At 37.7% G+C, this 26986-nt stretch overlaps 1 protein-coding gene across 6 annotated transcripts in view; it reads left to right on the top strand.

Moving 5' to 3' along the window:
• Positions 1 to 26986, top strand: part of tun (N-terminal glutamine amidase tungus) — a 402893-nt gene that overhangs the window by 161878 nt on the left and 214029 nt on the right. For all 6 annotated transcript variants that reach the window (XM_089098727.1, XM_089098725.1, XM_089098726.1 and 3 more), the window contains one exon: positions 22157 to 22310. In XM_089098727.1, coding sequence (XP_088954853.1) covers positions 22157 to 22310 — 154 coding nt within the window. The remainder of the gene's footprint in view (positions 1 to 22156; positions 22311 to 26986) is intronic.

Below are 26986 nucleotides of genomic sequence, written 5' to 3'. Positions count from 1 at the left end.
CCGCGAATCTTTTAATGCCAGGGTTCTCTGACGCCAGTGTTAGCTGCATGCAAGTTGGAAGGAACTTGAAGAGAGAATGGACTGCTTCTCATAATGCCTCAGCTCAGCCTACTGAAGATCGTGAGCTTGACCCCCTTCATGTTTTGCCAAGGAGTTCAGATATAGAAGCCCAGTCAGAATTTGTAAGTATATACATGATTTTTTTTTCTATCCCTATTTTCAAAAATAAGGTAAATTTTCTCAGGCGAATAGATTTTTATTAGTAAAACTTAAATTTTTTTTATAAAATATTTAATTTTATTTAATTAAAAAAATTATCTATATATAAATGAATGATTATAACGCATTTATATAAAAAAAAAAAAAACCTTGCATCGTATCTTATAACCAATATGAATTATAATGAAAAAATTCCAACATTCATTTTAAGCAAAAACTAACTATTTGAAAAAAAAACGATTTTATACTTAAAAGTTTACCAGCAGTCTTAAGATGGTACTTTTTAGCTAAACCATTTTCGGGCATCCGCTCCTTTTATCAGATCTCCCATCGGTTTTTAATCCGCTTTGAATTCTAAGTGGGCTTCTTGTGACAGGAAGAAGGTTTTTAGTAATCTCCAATTATGTCTTCACAGCGATGTCAAGAAACATTATTTGGGCGAACCCGTTTTTAGTCATTTCATTGAAACACTTAGGTGTTTTCGAGAAAGAATTTGAGGCTGTTCTATTTGAACAGTGTTGTGAAGTCCGATACCCCCAACTCGAAAGGGCATCGATCCTCCTACCTCAAAGGAAGCTCCGGGTTCCCAAGGGATCCTCCCCAGGAGGGGTTGGGGGGGGGGTAACTTTTTATTTAAAAAAAAAAAAAAAAAATTGTTTGATAAAAAAAAGTGTGTTATAATTGTGATAAAACTTTCGTCAAAGAAAAGAAAACTTAATCCATTCATTTTCTAGTTTCAGGGGGAAGCTGTGAAAACTTCTGCCTTCCCTGGTCCAGGACTTCAAAGTATCATGGGTAATTGTACCCTCTCGCCGGATGTTAGTGAAGGTACGTTATTTGATATCCCCCTGGATTTTCAATTTACAGCTGAAGAAATGGACAGTCTTATGCAAATTGTTGGGTCTAATTCTTCCGGGGACATTTTTAACGACAACTTTATAATTAGTGAATTGAGTCCTGAACAAACAGGGGCAGGACATGAAAACAGTGCCACGTCCCTGGAATTGCCTGATTTTTATTTGTTGGAATCTGCTCTAGGCCATTTGCAAACGTTCAGGGTAGATTTTAGCCTTCCCGAGGAAAACGCGAGCATTATTTTAAATGACCCCGTGAAAGTTCTCCATAGCTATATCGACAGAATTCGAGCAAAAATTGAGATTCAGATCCAGAATTGGGGAGGTCGAGGGGGAATTAAAGCATCGGTGAATCAAAAAGTTTATTTACAAAACGGAAAATACGGCGACGTTTTTTATTTTCATTTTTAGACAGGCAACCAGACTTTCTACCCAGAACTAAATGATTTTCAACATAACTTTTTCAACTGGGTAAAAAAAGTAACTTCAGCTTTGGATACATGTGGTTAGAGGGGAGGGTGGCTCCACAATTTTATAAATTGAACTCATGGATCTGAGTCTCAGTAGATTTAAAAAAAAACTTTATTTTAAGGGGAGCAGGTAATCTAAAAATAAAATGCCACCCAGATTTGTCGGCTACCAAAGGAGTTCAGAGTTTCTATTTTGACGCTGGACTGCAATGCTTTAAGTTTTTGTTTTTAGCAGCAACCCATAAGACATTAAACGAAGATTCATCAATGAAAAATCTTGACAGACTTTCTCACAACGGTGGAAAAATTTTCCCTAAATTAATTTTGGTTGTTTGGTGGTAAGGTATAGTTGGCAATTTAAAGAATTTACATTTGTCTCGACCGAAATGGACCTGGTGTGATGTTGGGGGGTCTGTCTTCAGAACGAAACTGAATTCGTATATGGGGGAAAAAACCGAATAAAAAAGAGTTGATATACTAAGTGAGGACACAGAACGTGGATAATGTAAAAAATCTGGTTTGGATTATTTACGAGCACCCCAAAGATGTAAATTCCTATGTCATTTTTTCCCCGTCACAGCGATAAGTCGACTCTTATCTCAAGGCGTTCAGAAAGGTGAACGTTTCTATTGCCCCATGTGCCTTTCCCCATTCACATCTGAGCGAACGTTCTCAGATCCCATGGAGCATTGCAAAATTCATGGAAATCAGAGAAAAGAAATGCCGGTAGAAGGCAAAGACACTTTACAATTTAAAATTTTTCAAAATTCTCTTCTACAATCTGGTACAGTGTCCTTAGACTGTGAAACAAGACTGCTTGAGGTATCGAACCCATCAAGGCCAAATATACTCAAGGAACACAAACTAGTTGCGTGTTCCTCTGCGCATGCCCGTCACGATGCCAATAAAAACATAAAATAGAAAGAGTTTTTTTTTACTATGGACGAGGAGGGCACTATGGAAAAGCTATTGATTTCTTTAATAAAAATGACAAACAAGGCAATTTCACGATTACGTCATACCAATTATCCAATGATATTGTCGGGTAAAAAGCAACTGGCGCTGGAAAAGTGGAAAATTTTCTGGGTTTGTAGGGGTGCCCCTGTCCCAAAAGACGCGGTGCAGGACCACAATCACCTTATTGACCCCAATTCAATGGGAAAAAGTAAATTTCGTGGGTGGGCTCACAATTCATGTAATTTAAAAATTAAACAACAGCTTGTTCTAACGGTTTTTATACATAACTCTAACTATGATCTGAAGTATGTGCTACCAGCATTGGTTCATCTTCCAAAAAATGTAACAGTAGATGATGATGCATGGTTGATAGACAGCTTCACGTACAAAATCATGCCTAAATCAGCGGAAAAGTTGCTTGTTTTGGAATTTATGTGGAAATTTGTTGAAGCCGGCGTTGAGTACACGAATAAAATTCGCTTTTTAGATTCATACAGTTTTTCCCCTAAATCATTGAGCGAATTAATTCAAGTGCATAAAAACGATGACGGCTGCAATGCTTTCCCCCTTCTCAAGCAACAATTTCCAAATGATTTATATGATTTGTTAACGGTCATAGTTATCTATCCATATGATCATTATTGTTCCAAGTCAAGATTTACCTAGGAGGCTGTTCCTTATATTGACTCGTTTTACGACAGTCTTCACGATCTTAGTTGCATCCCCAAGGAATACAGTTTTGCTAAAAAATTTTGGGGAGAGGGAAGGTGTAAAAATGGATTTGATTACTGCAAGCTGTATTTGTCGAGTGACGTGTTAACCCTGTTAGTCATTATGTGTAAAAATACGGATAAAATCTATGAGGAGTTTAATCTTGATTTGGGTTATTATTTTTCTTCGCCTCATCTAGTGATGGACCTCATCCTGAAAATTAGTGGGGAAAAAATTGGGCTAATCACTGACATTGATCAGCACCTGTTCATCGAGAAGTCAATGAGGGGGGGTTTGTTTTTCACGGAGACCGTATCTTGGAAACTGATCCAACAGGAGAGAAGACGGGGACAGAATCGAATGCAGTTGTCCTCGATATGAATTCTCTCCACCCCTCAGTCATGTCCCATTATGCACTACCATGCAGCAATTATAAATGGATCAACGACCCTCAAGCTCCCCATTTCTCCAACATTAATAGTGTTGAGGAGACTGGACCGGTGGGATAGTTTTTTGAAATTGACGGAGAGATACCAGTCGAGCTTCACGATTCAGTAAAGGATTTTGTTTTTTCATGTATCAAAAGACCTGTGACTAAGGACTCTTTGAGTCCTCGCAATAGGCGTTTAGTCGAGGTGGACGGATTGCATTGGACACCTTCAAAACAAAAGCTTATTGCCGACCTTCTGCCAAAAAAAAACATAGTTGTACATCTTGTAGCGCTAAAATTGATGTGTAAAAATGGTTTCAACGTCACAAAGGTTCACCGGGCACTCCAGTTTAGTCAAAAACCTTATTTGAAAACATTTGTTGACACTATTTTCAGCAAACGTTCTGCAGCACAGACAAAAGCCGAAAAAGAAATTTATAAACTCATTTTGAATTCGGCTTTCGGTAAAATGGGTGAGAGTGTTCGTAATAGGAATCGTTGTGACGTCTTGACCGATCCAGAACAATGTGCTCGAATTATTGCCGATCCCAATTACACTTCCTTCACAATCATTGGCCCGGACATGGTACTTTTGAATAGGAAAAAAAGACGCATTGTCTTGAATAAAAATATTGCTGCAGGCACCTGCTATCTTGGAGATCTCAAAAAAGCTCATGTTGGAATTCTACTACAATGTGGCTAGGGTACAGTGGCCTGAAAAGGGGCAAGTAGAGTTCTGCTACGGTGACACGGATTCTCTACTGCTCAAAGTAAAAACACCAAATCTAATTGATGATTTGGTGCACGGTGAAATGATCAGTTCACGGATGGACTACACCAATTGGTGTGTTGGTCTTTACCCTGCGCTAGTGAAACGTCGGGCGCCCAATCGGATTTTATTTTTAAAATTAAAAACAGGAAGCGACTTAATTTCCCGTGGTATATTTTTAGGTCCGAAGGTGTAATTTATACAGACATACGACGAGGAAATCAAGAAACGTTGCAAAGGAGTACCCACGCGCTTTGTGGACAAGAATTTCGACATAAACATTTATAGGAATTGTATTGTTGAAAATGCAATTCCACGAGCCAAATTGTTGGCAATTCGTTCATTGAACTACAGGAACTATACTGTAAATGTAGAGAAAATAGCCATGAGTACCATTTCCGACAAGGTCTATGTTTGTCAAGATGGTGTGACCACCCTCCCCCTTGGACACTATTTAACTTCAGACCGGATCGAGTGTATTGCCCACCGGGAAAGTCTCGGTTTAAATAAAGTCCTGTAACTAATTTCCTAAAAACCTTTATGAGGGGGGGGGGGGCTCGCGGCGGGGGGGGCGGCCGCCGCCAGCGCGGGGGGCGCTCCGTCACCAAAGTTATCTTTTTTTTGGACTTAGAGGATTTTTTTTTCAAGTGCCATCTCTCTCTAATTTAATGTTTTTTTTCTCTATAAATAAATAAAGTGTTTTTTCTCTCTGTGTGTGTGTGTACCTATGTAAATGTTGTTGTATTTTTTTTATTATAAATAAATTTTAAAAAGTGTATTTTTTCAAATGCTCTCTCTAATTCAATGTTTTTTTTCTCTATAAATAAACAAAAAAAAAGGGTTTTTTCTATCTGTGTGTACCTACGTAAATGTTGTTGTATTTTTTATTATAAATGAACTATAAAAAGTGTATTTTTTTTTCAATTTACAGTAACTTTTTTATGTTCATATAATAAAAGAAAAAAATATTAGTCTTTATTCGTCTTTGTCTTCTTGAAGAACAGAGTAGTGGTAGTAGGGAAATTATTTATTCACAATAGCCTTAGAGTCTGTATGTAGCTTTCCAGGTTATGTGTTGAAAGGAAAATGTATCAATTTAAAACACCGTTCAGATTGTTTCTGTGTGGGCCCTCAATTTCGGGCAAAACAACACTCTTAACTAAAATAATTAAAAATTGTGATAAAATGTTTGCGGAAAAGCCGAAAAAAATCTACTATTGCTATAGTATTTGGCAGGAGTCATACAATAAAATAAAAGCAATTGCTGCCACCACCATGGGATCGATGCAGATACAGTTCATACAGGGACTTGATGTTTTCAACATTATTGAACCAAACTCTTGGTTGATCATTGACGATCTGGCTGAATCTTTTGAACAATGGTCCCTGCAAATGCTGCAATTGTTCACTGTTCACTCTCATCATGAACAGATTTCCGATTCTCTAGTTCTAAAAAATCTCTTTCATCAGAGCAAATGTATGCGAACACTTGCTTTGAACTGTACCTACTATATCATCTACAGAGTTGTTCGTGATTCTAGCTCGCTAATAACCCTCAATGAACAAATCTATCCAGGAGCCCGCCAAATTTCTGCTCTCAGCATACAATCAGGCAACTAATAAACCCCACGGTTATATCCTATTGGATCTTAATCAAAATACACCCAAGGATCTGCGTGTAGTCACAGATATTTTCGACAATGAAATTACAGTATATCTCCCGGTGAACGCTAAAAAGACCTATGAGTCGATATCCTGACACTTAAGAAACTTCATGTAAATAGGAATGTTTTTTCAGTTCTAATTACTTTAAAGCCTCCACTTCAGAAAGCCATACTCAACATGGTACTGACAACTATCTCATTAATTTAGATTACGAAATTTGTTTAAATTTGACCGAGAATAATGTTTCACTACCAGAAGTAGTTATGAAAGGGGCAAAGCAACATCGTTACTTTGTACGTAAATTGGCCTCTAAAAACGAAGGAAATAATTTCAAAAAAAAAAGACTTCTTCAGGCGGGCGGTAGCTTTTTCACACTTTTACTGCCAATAATTGCAGGACTTGTAAACAGTTTTCTCTAGATGGCAAAACCCTATAAATTGACTCCGATAGAACTTTCTCTCTCACCCGTCGAACACTTTGAAGACAATCTGAGTAAATTCCTCGACAATGAAACTATTGATGATGATAAAAACTGATTTTACTTCAAGATGCACGTCGCCGAGTGGGCAAACACAATCGATCAAAGCCCACTGCTGCTGCTGCTGATCCCAAAAAAGAATCATCTTCTGAAGAATCTGCGGCTGTAACACAATTAAAGAAGGAGTAATTTTATTAATTTGTATTTAAATTTGTAAATCTAAGGCCCAACTCATATGTTGAAAAAATAACGCGACTCCTATTCTATATCATGGAAAGTGGTCAAATTCAAGTTGAGAGCAATGGGGAAAGGATTATAATTCAAGGCAAGAGCTATATTCTACTTGATTTAATGTATGATATGGTTAAAAATCTTAAAGGACTATTATCATTTGACACTCGTCTATACAAATTTCTAAATACATTAAACTTCCCCAAAAGTCTTATTTGCTATATAAAAATTCTAAAAAACTTAAATGAACGTGCATCATCATCATCATCAACATTAAAATATGAACTTGAAGAAGAAGGAGAAGATTTTAAATCAATTTTGGAAAATACTAGCACACCACTGATAGCTAGACAAAAGCGAAGACGTATCAACTCAACGTCACCACCACCACCACCAGTAGCCAGTATACAAAAGGGTAGCGGACGTTACATAACCTGTTTACGTTCAAAATGGCTGAAGTTCTGAAACGTGTTTATTAAACTATTGTCGAGGCGGGGAGTCTAATTTCCCCAACAACTCTTCCCAAAGTCACAGGTGTTTGCACTAAAAGTGTACAAGACTGCCTACGAGATGAACAAAGTTACACCCTGCATAGAAATCATAGACTTCGTGCCAATCAATATAGAAAAACTAAATCCTTTTACCCATTGCATATAATGCAAGCAGATCTCCTGACTCTAAATTAGCTTCAAAGACGTCAAAATATACCGTACAAGTACATCCTACATGCAATTAGTGTTTTTAGTCGCTATGCATATTCAAGTCCATTGCGATCAAAGAGAGGTGTTGAAGTTGCTCAGGCCATTGAAAGTATTCTCGAAAAGGATTCATATAAAAAAATTTAAACGGATCTCGGGAGTGAATATGTTAATCCTAATGTTGCAGAAGTACAAGAGAAATATAGTACATTGCTCTATCAAATTTATAGTCCTATAAAGACTGCATTGGTCGAACGATTGATAAGAACTATTCGACTTTTAATTTCAAGATATTTTACATTGAAAAATACGCCGGCTTTTATTCATGATCTGGATAAAATCGTATTGATTTATAATCAACGACCTCATCGATCATTGTCCAACTCTACACCAACGGAAGTTCATCATTCGGATCATTATAAAACTGACACCTTTCTTGAACAATATTCCAATGAATCAACGGTCAAGAAGAAGAAGAAAAATAAATTCAATGTTGGTAATACCTTTCGAATTAATAGAACAACTAATGTTTTTGAAAAGGGGAATTACTTGTGGTCCATGGAACTTTTTAGAGTGGCAAAAATCCTAGGCACTAAACCCATAACTTATCGCCTGCGTGATACCATAGATGAAGAGATTATCGGTGGCTTTTATGACTATGAATTGCAAAAAGTTAAAAATGCCAGTGAAATCTATCAAAGTGAAAAGATATGACAGGCACTTTGTCACAGGTGTATGAAACAACTAGTTGTTCGGTGGCTGGAATACAACTCTGATTTTGATTCTGGGATTGGTGCTGAAGATATTGACAATGCTCCATGATTTCTATTTGACTTTTATGTCAAACGTTTCCGATCCTCTTTACAATGACTTGAATACGACAAGTGGTTTTTTGACAAAACTCTCCCCCGCCATCAAATTTGACGGTGCATATGAAGTGGCTCTTGTCGACTGTATTCTCAAAAATACCTATGACATCCTGAGAAAGGATCGTGTGTATGATATAAAAGTTATACCATTCGATTGGACTATAAACGGCTTGGGCTATGTCGACTATGAATGGGTTGAAACACTTAAATCTAGTGACTATCCACATGTCGGATTGAAATATATTGAATATGATAACATGGGGGATTTGTGTCGTACAATCAATAGAAAAATCTCATATCGTCGGAATGGTACATTCCATTTTAATTATTCGTTGAAAAATGATAGGATTTACATTAGCTCACCGGTTGAAACTGAAACAATTATTCTCAATGACAACTTGACAGATGTTCTTGGCTTTAAACAGAATATGATCCATGGGAAAAATGCTGGCACCGTTTACGGGATGGATCAAGTTATTTTTGCTGATTATGCACCTGGTTTTGCCTCGGACTCCTGCATATTTCTCTATGCATCCTTTGTGGAAACGTCGAGATTCGGTAATTCAAATGTCCCCCTCATACGTGTTCTTGAAGGAAAAACAACTCATGAACTTGTTCATCACTATAATATAAAGCATCTTCAGTATGTTCCTGTAAACACTTCATATTTGGAACTCTGTCAGTTAACACTAAGAAGTGAATTGGTTGATCCTCTAGCAATAACAAAAGGCTTAGCTGTGATTATATGTCATTTTCGACCCATTGTCAGCGACGACGGTACAATAACCTAAAATAAACAATAGAAGAATTCCATTTGTCTGTCCCGATATTGACTGTTATCTCGGCGCTTTGAGTCCACGTCAAATAGGCAATGGATGGGACTACTACAAGGGGCGTACTACAATGTCTGGCTATGGTCTTGGTAGCTGGTTTTCTAGGCTGTTTCGTTCTGCACTACCCCTTGCCAGAAAATATCTTGTACCTGCTGCATCAAATTTTGCTGCCTCCACATTACAGGACTGGGGGTTGGGCAAGAATTTCAAGGAGAGTGTTAAGGAAAATATTAGATCTTCAGCAAAAGCCGTTGGTGAGCAATTAAAATCTCGACAAAATGGGGAGGGAATGAAAAGGAGGCGTTCGCGTCATTCACTCATCAGTCTCTACCCAGGCAGGAAGCAAAGGACATCAATAAGGACTTTGAGAAATAAAACAATGAAGGCCAATAAGCAACGGAAGAAGAAAAAGGAAAAGATTGTTAGATCAAAGAAGGAATTCTTCTCTTAAGATGACTTATCTCCCCCACAAGGAATCATATCCATCAATCAGTTCCTCATTGAATCTATTCAATGCCGAAAATGTTGATGTCAGTGTCAAGTATGGCTACTATGAACAATTTCATCCCAAACAACTCCTTTCAGAAAATATACACGTTCAAATATTATCCAATGAAGACTATATCATTTATTTATCGTCAACATTTATTAATTTAAATGTCGTGGTGAAGAAAAAATAAGATAATACAACTCCAACTGCCGGCGATGGTCTCTCCTATGAAAACTGTATTCTACAAAACCTATTCAAACAAATTAATGTATTTATTAATGGAACATTGGTGAGCACTAGCAATAATTTATCCAACTATGCAAGCTAGATACAGTTTATGATGATGACCCCAAAGGCTTACAAGGAGTTGAGAGGACAATCACTAGGCTATGAATATCGAACAGATTTTGATACTGACGGTGAGTTGACTACTGCAGCCAGCCAGGAATATCAACTAGTTGTAAAATTAAATCATTAGATAAGTAATATATCTCAATGGTTACCCCCCAATTCCCATATTTTAATAAACCTGCATCTGGTCCTATCAACTTTCAATCTGAAACACACTATTCCAGCAGCCCGTGATGCCCACTCTGTTGTCAAATTAGCCATTATCCATGTTCGGAAACACAAAGTTATGAGCTCTGTTGCATTGGCAGTGGAGAAGCTAAGAGCCAATGGTACCAACATTAAACTTCTTGTCCCCCATACAATCACCAATCAACGTCACATTGCCACCGGCTCTCGTAGCTATAGCGGTTCATCATTTATCAATGGAGAAATCCCATCAAAATTGGCATTGGCCTTTGTGAAGAGTGGCAGTGCCGTTTGATCCTGGAATGAACCCCCCCACCATTGTAATTTTTTCGGTCTATCTAGCCTCGTGTGCAAAGTGAATGGTATTCCAATATACACTCTATCGTTTGACAAAAATCCTTTAGAGCTTTGTATGAGTTCACAATACAATCCCTAGATGATGACTCCCAACTATTTGAAAATGGAATAACCGATTCAATGTTTTCAAAAAATCATGGGGTTATTGTTTTGGACTTGCCAGGCACACAGGATATGACCATAGTACGAACAGGGAATGTACGTTTAGAGTGTATATTTTCCGATGCTCTGACTGAGAACATCACAATAATATCACTAAGACAATTTTAAACCTATTTGGAAATCACGCCTGATAACAGTGTTTTCCCAGACCTAACACCAAAAAAACAAACCAAAAAATCAGAGTGTTTATTATGGATCCATACATGTCACAACAAAAGTCCTGTTGCATACCCTCGGACTTCCTTCAAAAAATTCCGAGTGTTAACAATACCCTAATCATTGTTAATAGCAGTCCATCAACTTTGAAGACCGGTCATTGGCTATGCATCTTTTAAACAGCAAAGAATATTGAATTTTTTGATCCTCTTGGCCTATCGTATAAATTCTACGCTCCATACATCAGCAACTTTATTGAAAGCAAGGGGAAAACCATTATTCAAAATCAACGAAGAGTACAGGATTTAACGACTAAGACATGTGGCTTTCATGAACTACTCTTTTTCATGTTCAGATGTCGTGGTTTTACCTACAAGCAGTTTCTAAACATTTACGATGACTTACATCAATTGAACGACTTTCTAGTGGAAAAAACACTTACAAGTGTATTTAATATTGATTCTAGTGCCCTAAGCATAAAATGTTCTAAAGATGTATGTGAAATTGTTTATTAATAAAAAAAAAATTATATACATGATAAAACGACTTTTCTACTCTTTAGATTTCATCCACTACTACTAGGTATTTGTTGACAACAACTAGTGCAGGTAGATTATCTGAATTCACAGTGTACTGATCCTGATGTAGTGCAATGTCAGGGTCACATTTTCTACAGTAGAGTGTTACTTCACTCTTGTCATATCTCTTTGTATAGTCAATGATACTATTCTCATTCATTCTATAGGATTCAGGTGTTTCAATTTGTTTATTTGAAGCAATTTCACAAACAGTGTCCTCAAGTGTCGAATCACATTCTGTCACAGCTAAATAAAAATCAGTGGGTTTATAAACATAACACCCCTTGTCTTCACACCGATGACTTATAAACAATATTATTTTGTTGTCCAAAAATTTTAATCGTTGACCCGGTTCCTCCTCCCAGAACAATCTTAAACCACGACGATACCAATCTCGTACCAATAAACTAAAATCACAGTTAGGATTCTTTCCAATCATACCGGGATATGTATTCTCCCACTGATTACATTTATCATAATGACAATTGGAGCATAGGTGACCTCTAGGATGAGAGTCACACACCTCTTCAAGACAGGAAGTACAACCTTTAATTTGTACAGCATATCCTCTATGCAATTTACACGGGTTGCATAATCTACACTTTTCATCATACTCCTCAATCATTGTGCAATTCTCACATGATGACCAGCTGCCCAGTGAGTACATACATAACGGACATGTATGGAACATTTTGTCATGTGTTGACACTCTCACTACCACAATGAAACTGAGCTAGCAACAAAAAAAGTTGTCTGAGAGAGAGAGAGAGGAGTAAATCATCCTTGAGCACCATCTTTCTTATGAAAAAAAGTCCTAAATTTCTAAAAACTAATGTTTAAAAGCATATCCACAATATCATTTTGTCGTGTCGTGATCAATAAATCAATAAATTGTGTAAATGCGTTTGGACCACGATGTAGAAGCTTCATACAATAGTTTAATGATGGAGAATCAGTTTTCATTATATCGACAAGTATTCCTCGAGAAAATATATTCCTTTTAATAGACAACTCTAGAAAATCATCGTCTATAATTAAACGTTTTTCCATAATAAATAGATTACTCATGATTCGATCTTTCTCGAATCTATCCATTTTTTTTTTTTTTTTTTTTTAGTCCTAACTCTCTCACGATCAACTTCAGACTAACCAGAATTTCTTTTTTATACTCTAGAAAATATACGCTTGTCTACTATATAAAAATAAAAAATAACATTGATTTAGAAACAGTTTTATTCATCATAATTACAATAATAATATTCACTGATGCATTTTGTTCTCATCAATATATTTCGATAGGACATCTAATGCTGACCGAAGTTTATTTATATGGAGAATATTTACTTTTCCAGCAAAACACAGCTGCTCCTCCTGCTTAAATTTGCTTAATGATATCATGTATCTAGTCATACATAATGCCCCATTCAAGACATAGTCTACAGCCAACAGTTAATTCCACAGCTAAATTAGGTACTCGTTTATCGCTGCTGCTGCTACTGTCGGTTCCATCATTAATTTCCAATAATGTAAATGTACCACTCATTTTTTTTCTCAACTAATATCCTTGCAAATAAAAACTATTCTCTTTGAATTCAACTCTCTTACTAATATGAATTGTAAAGAAAACTATTCCTTGTATTCAAATCCTAATCACCAATCAAGTTATACTCGTTCCTCTTGGCAAAGGTGTAATGACCTGTAGAATAGGACTACCAGAAAAACCTGTTTGGTACGGGGGCGTACGCAAAGTATAAGGCTATGTGAGAGGATACTCACTCTCTTTGAAAGGGTGTAATGCCCCTGTAGAATAGAATTACCTACCAGAAAAACCGGAAGGAACATAAAGGCTCAGAAAGGGTACCTCCTTCTCTACTTATTTGCACAGAGCGACAGAGAGCGACACACTAAACAGAGGTATGCAACTGAGCACAATATTACTAAAAATCAGATATGCCGTAAGTCAGCGCTACACACTCTTCACGGTAATCCACAGGGTAAAAGGACAGAAAGAATCTACTGGTTAAAATCTTTTTATTTCAACTAAAAGATAAAAAAATCAAATGTGTTACTCATTTGCTTAATATATTACTACTCAGCATTTGCTTGTCCAGAATTGTCCAATTCATTTTTAGTTCCAATCAATGATACAGAAGATTCAACACTGTGTGGCCTCTATAAGTCTACCGAAAAAGAAAACACCAAAAATTTAAAAGCGATAAAGATTAGCTTAAATTACTCTTAGAAGAAGATACGAGGACGGGCTCATACATTGGACGGACTAATGGCAAAAATGGCGAATTGTCAATAGCTAGTTCTTATCATTGAAAATTAAGTCTTCTAATACGTTATTTATTTCAAAATCCTAATAGGCTACGTTATTATTTCAAAAACGTCAGTTTAGATAACACTACACTACATAAACTTCAGTTTAGATAACTTCAGTTTAGATAAAACACTACATAAGAATGCTACATCTGTCTAATTTTATTTCTTCAACTCTATTCGGCAAGTAGTAATCAAGGTACTATTTTGCCGCCTTTACGGTCCCTGGCAGCTTTCCAGTGCATGTACCTATGGATCTGGTTTGGTGAGTACAGTCTGGTCTGGTGGGTATAGTCTGGTTTGGTAGGTACAATCTGGTTAGATGGGTATAATCTGGATTGGTTCAAGTTTTTCTGACACAATTTACCGGATTTCTAATTCACGGTATACATGACCGGCGCGTCTTGTTTAGCTGCCAATATAATCAATTATTTTATTCCAGTTTTTCTAAACCAGTATTGTCTATAACTTAATTTATGTAGACAATGAACGATATTAATTAATGTTTTGAATAAAAGGGGTGTGAATGATTCTAATTAGTGATTGGATTGTATGACGGTGGAGAAAAAAAGGATTAAACTGATTAACAGTTAAGGTAACCCCGAAGGGGTTGTTAACTCAGGTAATTTGTTACTTGCCCTAGCTTTACCTCTCCGATGTGGTCTGTATAATACACAAGTAACGTTTAAAAAGTATTGTCAATTTAAAATAGGATCTAACGTTCCCTTCGTTCCCCCATTTCTGAGGGGCAGGGGAGGGTAGGAGAGGGGGAGGGGGAGTCAATTTCGGAGGTATAACAAGTACCATTCATTGCGATCGTAGCTCTATGTTGGCTCGTTTTAAATACTTCAGCTTGTCTATTCATTTGTGTTAAATAAAAATCTTGAATCTGGAAAATGAAAAAATAAGTATTTAAAAAAAATGTACGAGGCTGCTAATTAAGGAATAGTAGACTACACTCAGAATTGTTTGCATGAGGGGCCTGTCTGTGTCTCTTTGAGCTGTTTGTGTCTCTTGAAGCTGTGTGTGTCTCTTTGGGCTGTGTGTCTCTTTGAGCTGTTTGAGTCTTTTTGGTCTGTTTGTGTGTCTCTTTGGGCTGTTTGAGTCTTTTTGGTCTGTGTTTGTCTCTTTGGGCTGTTTGTGTCTCTTTGGGCTGTGTGTGTTTCTTTGGGCTTTGTGCGTCTCTTTGGGCTGTGTGTCTCGTTGGACTGTTTGAGTCTTTTTGATCTTTTTATGTCTCTTTGGGCTGTTTGAGTCTTTTTTGGGCTGTGTTTGTCTCTTTGGGCTTGTGTCTCTTTGGGCTGTTTGTGTTTCTTTGGGCTATGTGTGTCTCTTTGGGCTGTTTGAGTCATTTTTGTCTGTGTGTGTTTCTTTTGGCTGTTTGTGTCTCTTAGGGGTCGTGTGTGTGTCTTTTGGCTATGTGTGTCTCTTTGGGGCGTTTGAATCTTTTGGTCTGTGTGTGTCTTTATGGGCTTTTTTCGTCTCTTTGGGCTGTGTGTGTGTCTCTTTTGGCTTTGTGTGTCTCTTCGGGCTGTGTGTGTCTCTTTAGCCTGTGTGTGTGTGTCTCTTTGGGCTGTGTGTGTCTCTTTAGGCTGTGTGTCTCTTTGGGCAGTTTGAATCTTTTTGGTCTCTGTGTGTGTCTCTTTTGGCTTTTTGTGTCGTTTTGGGGTTTGTGTGTCTGTTGGATGTGTGTGTCTCTTTGGGCCGCGTGCATCTCTTTGGGCTGTATGTGTCTCTTGGGATGTTTGAGTCATTTTGGTCTGTGTGTGTTTCTTTTTGCTGTTTGTGTCTCTTAGAGGCCAGGTGTGTCTCTTTGGGCAATGTGTGTTTCTTTCGGGTGTTTGAATCTTTTTGGTATGTATGTGTCTGTATGGGCGTGTTTTTTCTCTTTGTGGTGTGTGTGTTTGTATCTTTGGGCTTTGGGTGTCTCTTAGGACTGTGTCTATGTCTCTTTATCCTGTGTGTGTCTCTTTTGGCTGTGTGTGTCTCTTTAGGCTGTGTGTCTCTTTGGGCAGTTTGAATCTTTATGGTGTGTGTGTGCCTCTTTTGGCTGTTTGTGTCGTTTTGGGCTTTTTGGGTTTTTGTGTGGTTTTGGGGTTTGTGTGTATATGTTGGATGTGTGCGTCTCTTTGGGCCGCGTCTATCTCTTTGAGCTGTATGTGTCTCTTGAGATGTTTGAGTCATTTTGGTCTGTGTGTGTTTCTTTTGGCCGTTTGTGTCTCTTAGAGGCCATGTGTGTCTCTTTGGGCAATGTTTGTCTCTTTGGGGTGTTTGAATCTTTTTGGTATGTATGTGTCTGTATGGGCGTTTTTTGTCTCTTTGGGCTGTGTATGTGTGTCTCTTTGGGCATTGTGTGTCTCTTAGGACTTTGTGTATGTCTCTTTAGCCTGTGTGTGTCTCTTTTGGCTGTGTGTGTATCTTTATACTGTGTGTCTCTTTGGGCAGTTTGAATCTTTATGGTGTGTGTGTGCCTCTTTTGGCTGTTTGTGTGTTTTGGCTGTGTGTGTGTGTCTCTTTGGGCTGTGTGTGTCTCTTTAGGCTGTGTGTCTCTTTGGGCAGTTTGAATCTTTTTGGTCTGTGTGTGTCTCTTTTGGCATTTTGTGTCGTTTTGGGCTGTGTATGTCTCTGTTGGATGTGTGCGTCACTTTGGGCTGCGTGCATCTCTTTGAGCTGTATGTGTCTCTTGGGATGTCTGAGTCGTTTTTGTCTGTGTGTGTTTCTTTTGGCGGTTTGTGTCTAATAGAGGCCATGTGAGTCTCTTTGGTCTATGAGTGTCTCTTTCTCGCGTTTTAATATTATTGTTATGTCTGTGTATGTATTGGCTTGGGTATTATATTATTGCTGGTTGTGTTTTTCTCTTTTTTGGGTTTTTTTCTATTATGTATTTTTGTTATTATATTAATCCTTTTTTTTCCTATTTTGGGTGTTTGTCTCTCTTTAGGCTGTGTGTCTCTTTGGGCAGTTTGAATCTTTATGGTCACTTAGAGTGGCACGCCACTCTAAGTGAACCTAGGTCAACCCAACTTTTTGGATATCTCTCTCACTATGACTCTGTTTGTGTGTCGTGTCAAATTTTGACTGCACGACTTCGGAAAAAAGAGGTGTGAGAGGCGGCGTAGTTACCATCCAATCTTTTTAACATCAAAACTTAAACGGTCAGAAATAGAGGCTGTTTCCAAAGATTTAGCTAAAAAGCCAGTCTGGTTGAAAACGTGGAGTTTTGCGTACTGCTCGGTTTTTTGCAATGTGTAGGAACCGGTGGGGAATCCCCGCTCATTTGGAAAGGTGCCAAGGAAATTGTCATAATTTCTTGAAAGAAATGTCTTTTCGTTTATTCAGCAGGTGAATTCAATAAATAATTTGCTACTTACTTAAAATTTTTTCATAATTTCTTCAAAGAAATTTCTGTATTGCGTATCCAAGAGGTGACTTCAAGAAAGAATTTGTCACTTACTTACAATTTTTTCAAAGTTTCTTAAATGAAGTTTCTGCATTGTGTATCCAAGAGCTGACTTCAGGAAAGAGTTTGTTACTTGCTTACAATTTTTTCATAATTTCTTAAATGAAATTTCCGTATTGTGTATCCAAGAGTTGACTTCAAGAAAGAAATTGTTACTTACTGAAAATTTTTTCATAATTTCTTGAATTAAATTTCTACATCGTGTATCTAAGTCATGAAATTCTTGAATGAAATTTCCATATTGTGTATCCAAGAGTTGACTTCAAGAAAGAAATTGTTACTCACTGAGAATTTTCTCATAATTTCTTGAATTAAATTTCTATATCGTGTAGCTAAGTGAAAATTGTTTGTGATAAAGAGAAAAAAAAACTACTTACTTGCAATTTTTTCATAATTTCTTGAATGAAGTATCTGTACTGTATATCCAAGAGGTGAAATCAAAACAAAGGGTTTGTTAATTACTTACAAATATTTTCATAATTTCTTGAATGATATTTCCGTATTGTGTATCCAAGAGTTGACTTCAAGAAAGAAATTGTTACTTACTGAGAATTTCTTCATAATTTCATGAATTAAATTTCTACGTCGTATATCTAAGTCGTGAAAACAATTAAGTGTTTGTTACTTACTTAGAATTTTGTCATAATTTCTTTAACGAAATGATGAAGAGAAAAAAAAGTTACTTACTTTGCGATTTTTTCATAATTTCTTGAATGAAGTATCTGTACTGTATATCCAAGAGGTGAAATAAAAAAAGAGTTTGTTACTTACTTACAAATATTTTCATAATTTTCTTGAATGAAATTTCTGTATTGTGTATCCAAGAGTTGACTTCAAGAAAGAAATTGCTACTTACTGAGAATTTCTTCATAATTTCTTGAATTAAATTTCTACATCGTATATCTAAGTCGTGAAAACAATTAAGAGTTTGTTACTTACCTAGAATTTTGTCATAATTTCTTGAAAGAAATGTCTTCATTTATCCAGCAGGTTAATTCAAGAAAGAATTTGCTACTTACTTACAATTTTTTCATAATTCCTTTAATGAAATGTCTGTTTTGTGTATCCAAGAGGTAACTTCAAGGAAGAATTTGTTACTTACTTACAATTTTTTCATAGTTTCTTAAATGAAGTTTCTGCATTGTGTATCCAAGAGGTGACTTCAGGAAAGAGTTTGTTACTTGCTATCAGTAGAAATATTCTAAAGAATAAAGACGGGTTAAGCTTAAAGATATTTATTGCTTAAACGTATTGACACACAGCCCAAAGAGACACACAAAGCCCAAAGAAACACACCCAGCCCGAAGAGACATACATACCCCAAAGAGACCCATGCAGACCAACAAGACTCAAGCAACCCAAAGAGACACACAAACAGATCAAAAAGACTCAAACAGTCCAAAAGAGACACACACCCCAAATGGGCTTACAAAACCCCAAGAGATACAAAAAGCCAACAGAGACACAGACAGCCTAAAGAGAAACACAACCCAAAGAGACAAACACAGACCTAAAAGACTCAAACAGCCCAAAGAGACACATACAGACCAAAAAGACTCAAGACACCCCAAAAAAAGAACAAAGAGACACACATGGCTCCTAAGAGACACAAACAGACTAAAGAAACACACAAAGACCAAAATCACTCAAACACCCCAAAGAGACACACATAGCCCAAAGAGACACAAACAGCCCAAAGAGACACACACGGGCTAGAGACACACACAGCCCGAAGAGACACAAAAAGCCGAAATAAACACACAAAGAGCAAAATGATTCAAACAGCCCAAAGAGACACACATAGCCCAAAGAGACACACATGACTCCTAAGAGACAAAACAGTCAAAAGAAACAAACACAGACCAAAATGACTCAAACAGCCCAAAGAGACACACATAGCCCAAAGAGACACAAACATCTCAAAGAGACAAACACAGCCCAAAAAAGACTCAAACAGCCCAAAGAGACACAAACAGATCAAAAAGACTCAAACAGTTCAACGAGACACACATCCCAAAGAGACGCACAAAGCCCAAAGAAACACACACAGCCCAAAGACACACAAACAGCCCAAAGAGACAAACACAGACCAAAAAGACTCAAACAGCCCAAAGAGACACGCACACAGACCAAAAAGATTCAAACTGCCCAAAGAGACACACAGCCCAATGAGACAAACACAGCCTCAAGAGACACAAACAGCTCAAAGAGACAAAGACAGCACAAAGAGACACACAACCCAAGGAGGCACACAAAGACCTAAAACACTCAAACAGCCCAAAGAGAGACAGACAGACCAAAAAGACTCAGACACCCCAAACAGACACACAGTCCAACGAGACACACAGCCTAAAGAGACACACACATCAAAAAGAGACACCCACAGCCCAAAGAGACACATACAGTTCAAAGAGACGTACACGGCCCAAAGAGACGCACACATCCAACAGAGAGACACAAAGCCCAAAACGACACAAACAGCCAAAAGAGGCACACACAGACCATAAAGATTCAAACTGCCCAAAGAGACATACAGCCTAAAGAGACACACACAGCCCAAAGAGACACACACAGGATAAAGATAAATACAAACAGTCCTAATAGAAACAAAAACCCAAAAGAGACACAAAAACCCTCCAAACAGAGACAAAAAACGCCAATACAATCACTTACATAACAAAAAGATTCAAACACCTCAAAGAGACGCACATTGCCCAAAGAGACACACATAGCCTCTAAGAGACACAAACAGCCAAAAGAAACACACACAAACCAAAATAACGCAAACATCCCACGAGAAACATACAGCTCAAAGAGATGCACGCGGCCCAAAGAGACGAAGACATCAAATAGAGACACACACAACCAAACCCCACCAAATCCGCAAAACCGACAAACACGACCTAACCACCGAAGATGGTCACACACACACCATCAAGAATCGTACTTACCAAAGTTACACACAGCCGAAAGAGACACACTCAGCCCACAGAGACACACACAGGCCAAACAGACATAAGCAACGTCCAACGAGACCACAAAGCCCAAAGAGACACACACACACAGCCCAAAGAGACAAAAAACGCCCATACAGACACATACATACCAAAAAGATTCAAACACCCCAAAGAGACACTCATTTCCCAAAGAGACACACATGGCCTCTAAGAGACACAAACAGCCAAAAGAAACACACACAGACCAAAATGACTCAGACATCCCAAGAGACACATACAGCTCAAAGAGATGCACACGGCCCAAAGAGACGCACACATCCAACAGAGACATACACAGCCCATAACGATACAAACAGCCAAAAGAGACACATACAGACCAAAAACATTCAAACTGCCCAAAGAGACACACAGCATAAAGAGACACACAGCCTAAAGAGACACACACAGCCCCAAGACACACACACACAGGCTAAAGAGACACAGACAGTCCTAAGAGACACACAAACACCAAAGAGACACACACAGCCCAAAGAGACAAAAAACGCCCATAGCCCATACAGACACACACAGACCAAAAGATTCAAACGCCCCAAAGAGACACACATAGCCCAAAGAGACACACACGACCCCTAAGAGACACAAACAGCCAAAAGAAAGACACACAGACCAAAATGACTCAAACAGCCCAAAGAGACACACATACCCCAAAGAGACATAAACAGCCCAAAGAGACACAAGACCAAAGAGACAAACACAGCCCAAAAAAGACTCAAACAGCCCAAAGAGACATAAAAAGATCAAAAAGACTCAAACAGACCAACGAGACACACAGCCCAAAGAGACGCACAAAGCCCATAGAAACACACACAGCCCAAAGAGACACAAACAGCCCAAAGAGACAAACAGACGAAAAAGACTCAAACAGCCCAAAGAGACACACAAACAGACCAAAAAGACTCAAACAGCTCAAAGAGACACACAGCCAAAAGAGACACACACAGCTTCAAGAGACACAAACAGCTCAAAGAGACACAGACAGGCCCCTCATGCAAACAATTCTGAGTGTAGTCTACTATTCCTTAATTAGCAGCATCGTACATTTTGTTTAAATACTTATTTTTTCATTTTCCAGATTCAAGATTTTTATTTAACACAAATGAATAGACAAGCTGAAGTATTTAAAACGAGCCAACATAGAGCTACGATCGCAATGAATGGTACTTGTTATACCTCCAAAATTGACTCCCCCTCCCCCTCTCCTATCCTCCCCTGCCCCTCAGAAATGGGGGAACGAAGGGAACGTTAGATCCTATTTTAAATTGACAATACTTTTCAAACGTTACTTGTGTATTATACAGACCACATCGGAGAGGTAAAGCTAGGTCAAGTAACAAATTACCTGAGTTAACAACCCCTTCGGGGTTATCTTAACTGTTAATCAGTTTAATCCTTTTTTTTCTCCACCGTCATACAATCCAATCACTAATTAGAATCATTCACACTCCTATTATTCAAAACATTAATTAATATCGTTCATTGTCTACGTAAATTAAGTTATAGACAATACTGCTTTAGAAAAACTGGAATAAAATAATTGATTATATTGGCAGCTAAACAAGACGCGCCGGTCATGTATACCGTGAATTAGAAATCCGGTAAATTGTGTCAGAAAAACTTGAACCAAACCAGATTATACCCACCTAACCAGATTGTACCTACCAAACCAGACTATACCCACCAGACCAGACTGTACTCACCAAACCAGATCCATAGGTACATGCACTGGAAAGCTGCCAGGGAACGTAAAGGCGGCAAAATAGTACCTTGATTACTACTTCGGCATTAATTTTTTGTTTCTATGCGTGTGCCATTTTGAGCATTGGAAAGAAACTGATTAATTTTTTTTTAACTAAGTAGTTCTGAATATCTGTTGATTTTACATATTACTTATAGTGAAGAGAACGTTTGGCATTTATGTTCATGGGTGAGAACCCATCGTCCAGAAGAACTATCCAGATGTTCTGCAGTTTTTATTTCAAATCCTAAAAAACAAATTCCACTTTGGAGACAGAGAACCGGCAGAGGAGAAGAAAGGCTTGTCATATGGGTATGTCAGGTTCCTTTTCTTATAATTTGGAGATTAGGTACTTTTATGGTATACTCCCTACCTAATATTCTTTTAATATGTTTTTCTGACGCTCGTAAGTAAGTAAGATAAAAATATAATACTTTAGAAACAAACTTGGGCTACATATTTGTACATTAGGGGGGGGGGGGTTCAAGTATAGTGGGTTTGCATGCTTACTGTGTTAGGTACAATTATTCTGCATATTATGAAATAAGAATTGTTTTCTAATTCCACACTGTTCAAAAACTTTACTCCCCTCCCCTTATTGTGCAAATATATAGCCCAAATTAAGTATTTTCCATCTATTCTGTCCTTTTTCTTTGTCTTGTCTCACGCTAAGCTGAAAGAAACTAAAGAAAAAAAAAACGATTCTATAATGCGTCAATGAATGAACAACTTGAGTGGTAGGGGGTTTATCATACAAGTACCGGAGATTACCTTGCTTTTCAAGTTTATTTTTGTGAGTATAAAACTCGATTAATTATCCCTAGTCTTTTTTGTATATCCAGGATTAAAAGATTTACATGGATATTTATTTATAAACAGTGAAACTATAAAATTATATTTGAAATTTGTTATTTAAGAGGTTACAGCAGCCGCTGCAACCATGATTTGTTTTTACTTATGAAACTTGGCTAGCTTAGAAAAAGGAATTGATAAGGAATAAGGATTAGCCTATGTTTAGGAACTTCAAAGGGTTAATTCATGGAATAAGTTTACGCAAGGGTGGTCAAAAGACAGTAGAGACGACCGAGTATCCGCATTCTCCCCTCTTTGAAGATACCTGTAATTTTTTATGCTATATGGGAAATATGGCTCTTTTCTGGCATTAAATAAAAAAAACAAGTTTTTTTAACTGAAAGTAAGGAACGACGTTAAAACTTAAAACGAACAGAAATTATTCCGTATATGAAAGGGGCTGTCCCCTCCTCAATGCCTCGCTCTTTACGCTAAAGTTTTTTATTGTTTAAGAAATAGAGTTGTGAGAAAGTCAAACTTTAGCGTAAAGAGCGAGGCGTTGAGGAGGGGACAGCCCCTTTCATATACGGAATAATTTCTGTTCGTTTTAGGTTTTACCATCGTTCCTTACTTTCAGTTAAAAACACTTGTTTTTTTATTTAATTTTTGAACCTTTTTGAATTAACGCAGGTTTTTATTTTGGCTCACCGTACACGAATAATTAAAAGCAAATTTGCATATTATATTTGGTTAAATGGCTTTCTCGAAACTTGTTTAATTTTATTTACGAACGTTTTTATTAGTAATAAATATACGTAACTTAGAATTAACTTACGTAACGAACTTCTATATTCATTAATTTTTAACACGTATATTAGAGGGTTCGCCCCCTAGTCAATACCCTGCTCTTTAAACTATAGTTCGATTTTTTTTTTCCAGTTCTTTAAAAATGACCTCTTAATCACAATCAGTTGATCAGTTGAAAAACTAGTTTTTTTTTATTTAATTCCTGATCTTTTTCTTTAATAATGCTGGGAAATCCGGCGCCCCCTTCATAGCAATATCCCTTCCCCCATGAAAACTTCCTTCATGGAAAGATCCTTCCATATAGCCCCCGACCCTCGCCGTCCCCCACCGCCCCGAAAAAAACACCACTGAAAAAGTATGTATACATACCAAAAACCAATCCAAAAAGTTAAAATTGATTAAATTTAATAAATTTCAGCCCTCCCCCTGGGGACTTTGGGGGATCAAGTCATCCTAAAAAACATTTTTATCATATTTTCGACCATGCTGGACAAAATGGCTATCTCAAAGTTTTAATCGGGTGACGTTGGGAAAAAAATGAACATAGGAGGGGACCTAGTTGCCCTCCATTTTTTTGGTCACTTAAAAAGGGCACTATAACTTCAAGTTTCCGGTCCAATGAGCCATTCCACGATATTTTTGTACGACTGGGTCTGTAGGGTCATCCCTGGGAAAAAAAACAACAACAAAAAAAAACAAAAAAAACAAATAAACACGCATCCGTGATCTTTCTTCTGGCAAAAAATGGAAAATTCCACATTTTTGTAGATAGGAGCTTGAAACCTCTACAGTAGGGTTCTCTGATACACTGAATATGACGGTGTGATTTTCATTAAGGTTCTATAACTTTTAGGGGTCTTTTCCCCTTTTTTCGAAAATCAGCCAAATTTTCTCAGGCACGTAACTTTTGATGGGTAAGATTAAACTTAATGAAACTTATATATTTGAAATCAGAATTAAAATCTGATTCTTTTGGTGTATCTATTGGTATCAAAATCCTGTTTTTTAGAGTTTCGGTTACCATTTAGCCGGGTCGCTCCTTACTTACAGTTCGTTACCACGAACTGTTTGATAAGAGAAAAATATTTTAAAACTCTTACTCCTTTTGAAGATATTGTAGGAGGCTTGTCCGAAAAAATGTATTTTGAATTTTTGACTTGCAAAAACATTTTGTGCCAATTTGACCATTTGAAATAAAACCGTACATATTCTAAGTAAAAAACTTTAAAGAAAAATTAAGGAACATTATAATCTTCAAACAATAAAAGACTCTTGGAAAGTATCTTTGTTTAACTTCTTGGGTCATTTTTTCTTTGATGAAAGGCGGGAAAGAAATAATACCTACTATCTGATATTGTCATCAAATCCAATATTTGACATCCCTATAATGGACTGGACACAGTCTTATTGAATGTTGACCTAAGATATGGAGCGAAAGCGATCGGTTTTCTCCAAAATTTCCTGAAAAATCATCTGCCGTAGGCTACACTTGTGACGTCACATTGGACAAAGCCGTGTATCGACTCTAGGAACTGCGGTTCAAAGCAGGGGTGCTTATTTAGGGGAGGCAAAAATGCCTTTGACCGTGTTTTCATCATAAAAAAATGTAACAAATATACCATCCCCGGTCCTGAATTTATCAATAGGCCCACTAGGCCTATAAATTATCTCTGAGTGTTTTTTTTTTTTTCTTAATAAAAACTAGACTGGCGGGATTTATCGTCAAAGTGCTAGGTGCACTCCAACGCCGCGCTGCCTATTCACAGAAAAGTTCTTTCAAAACAACGCAGGGATTCCGTGGCCACATATAAACTGTCCGATATCTCCCAAGAATGGCAGCTGAGAGTTCAGTATCACTTCTTTCTTTCTACTTTTGGCTCTTCATTTGAGTTCTGTTCAGTGCTTCCACTATCCCTAAATTTTCGGGGATTTCCCCGAAAATCTCGCAAAAACGGAGCAACAAGAACACTCGGGCCTCTCTTTCATCACTTTTCTCTCTCTCTCTCTCTCTCTCTTTCATTACTTTTGGCTCTTCATTTGAGTTCTATTCAGTGCTTCCACTATCCCTAAATTTTCGTGGATTTCCCCGAAAATCTCGCAAAAATGGAGCGACAAGAACACTCGGGCCTAGAAGCGCCAAAGCTTTAAATCAGGCTCTGACCATCCCCATAGAATTTAAAAGCTTCCTTGTTTGTCTTTTCATTAAAAACAAGCAATATTATTACGCCCTCCCCTGTATTTTCGTGAATTAGTGCTTATTATTATCCTTTTTATTATTATTATTATTATTGTTATTATTGTTATTATTATAAGAAGGGGGTGGACCCACTATGAGTTGGTCGGGGCTCAGGCCTTCGAGGCCCATTGCCTCTACACCCCAAAAACTATGCTCTATTCAAAGTTCGGGGGGGCCAATGATGGGTTCGGCCTCCCCACCCTTACCGTATACCTTGCCAGCTGTAGGACTTATCCTTCCCTTACTATGTCCTCCAGCTTAACAATAACATTATGAAATATCTTAGTCCAGTGACTAATCTGAGCTGGAAATTCTTCTATCAGATGCCTTATTTTTTTCACAGTGGCCATCTCGTATTTTTGGCATAACGGGGATTCACCCCACCCTTTTCGGGAAAGATATTTTCCAAAATTTCCAATTCATGTTATGGCTTTTGTAACCATTCTCGTCTCCGACCTCTTGAGTCGTAGAGAATTTTTATTCAGGGTGTGGTAGCACTTCAGGAGTAATTCCTCTGTTTCCTTACACCCCACCTTCTTACACCAGTTTTGTTGCACTCTCTCATTGCTCCAACCCCTCACTGCTGTCTTCCAGCAACTCTGAAAAATTGGATGAAATGTTCTGGAATATAATTTCTCAGTGATGTCCCAGCCTTAGCGGCTTCATCTGCCATCTCACTACTATATTCCAGAGTGCCGTGGGACCAACATCAGGGTAGTTTTGCTTCCTTTGGATGCCAAGCTATTCAGGGCTTCGTAGCATTCCAATTCTCTATTTTCTCGGCTCTTTACATTCTGACGAGTCTTTAGGCATGCTTGATTGTCAGTTAAGATACATATATCTTTTCTTGTACTTCCCATTTCCAAGGGGGTTCCAGCTGCCCGTTCTATTCTGAATATTTCAGCCTGAAAAACTGTAGCAAATTTTCCCAGGTGATAACTGATTACCTCCTTGTCCACATCAGGAGGGTTCTTAGATAATATTACTCCTGTCCCCAATTTTCCCTCAAACCATGAACCATCACTATAACAGAATATCGCGTTACTTTGGTGGAACAGCTCTATCTCTTACTCCACTACCTTTCTGTCGTTGATGACAATTTGGAATTGCCGCTCCGGTTTTTTGTTGGGATAGTACTATCCTTAGGCATCTA

This window comes from Artemia sp. Qi Xiang Cuo, chromosome 13 (genome assembly GCF_049724085.1).
Source record: "Artemia sp. Qi Xiang Cuo chromosome 13, ASM4972408v1, whole genome shotgun sequence".
NCBI classification, from domain to species: domain Eukaryota; kingdom Metazoa; phylum Arthropoda; class Branchiopoda; order Anostraca; family Artemiidae; genus Artemia; species Artemia sp. Qi Xiang Cuo.
The sequence above is the reverse complement of the archived record's forward strand: the minus strand, read 5'-3'. Positions and strand labels throughout refer to the sequence as shown.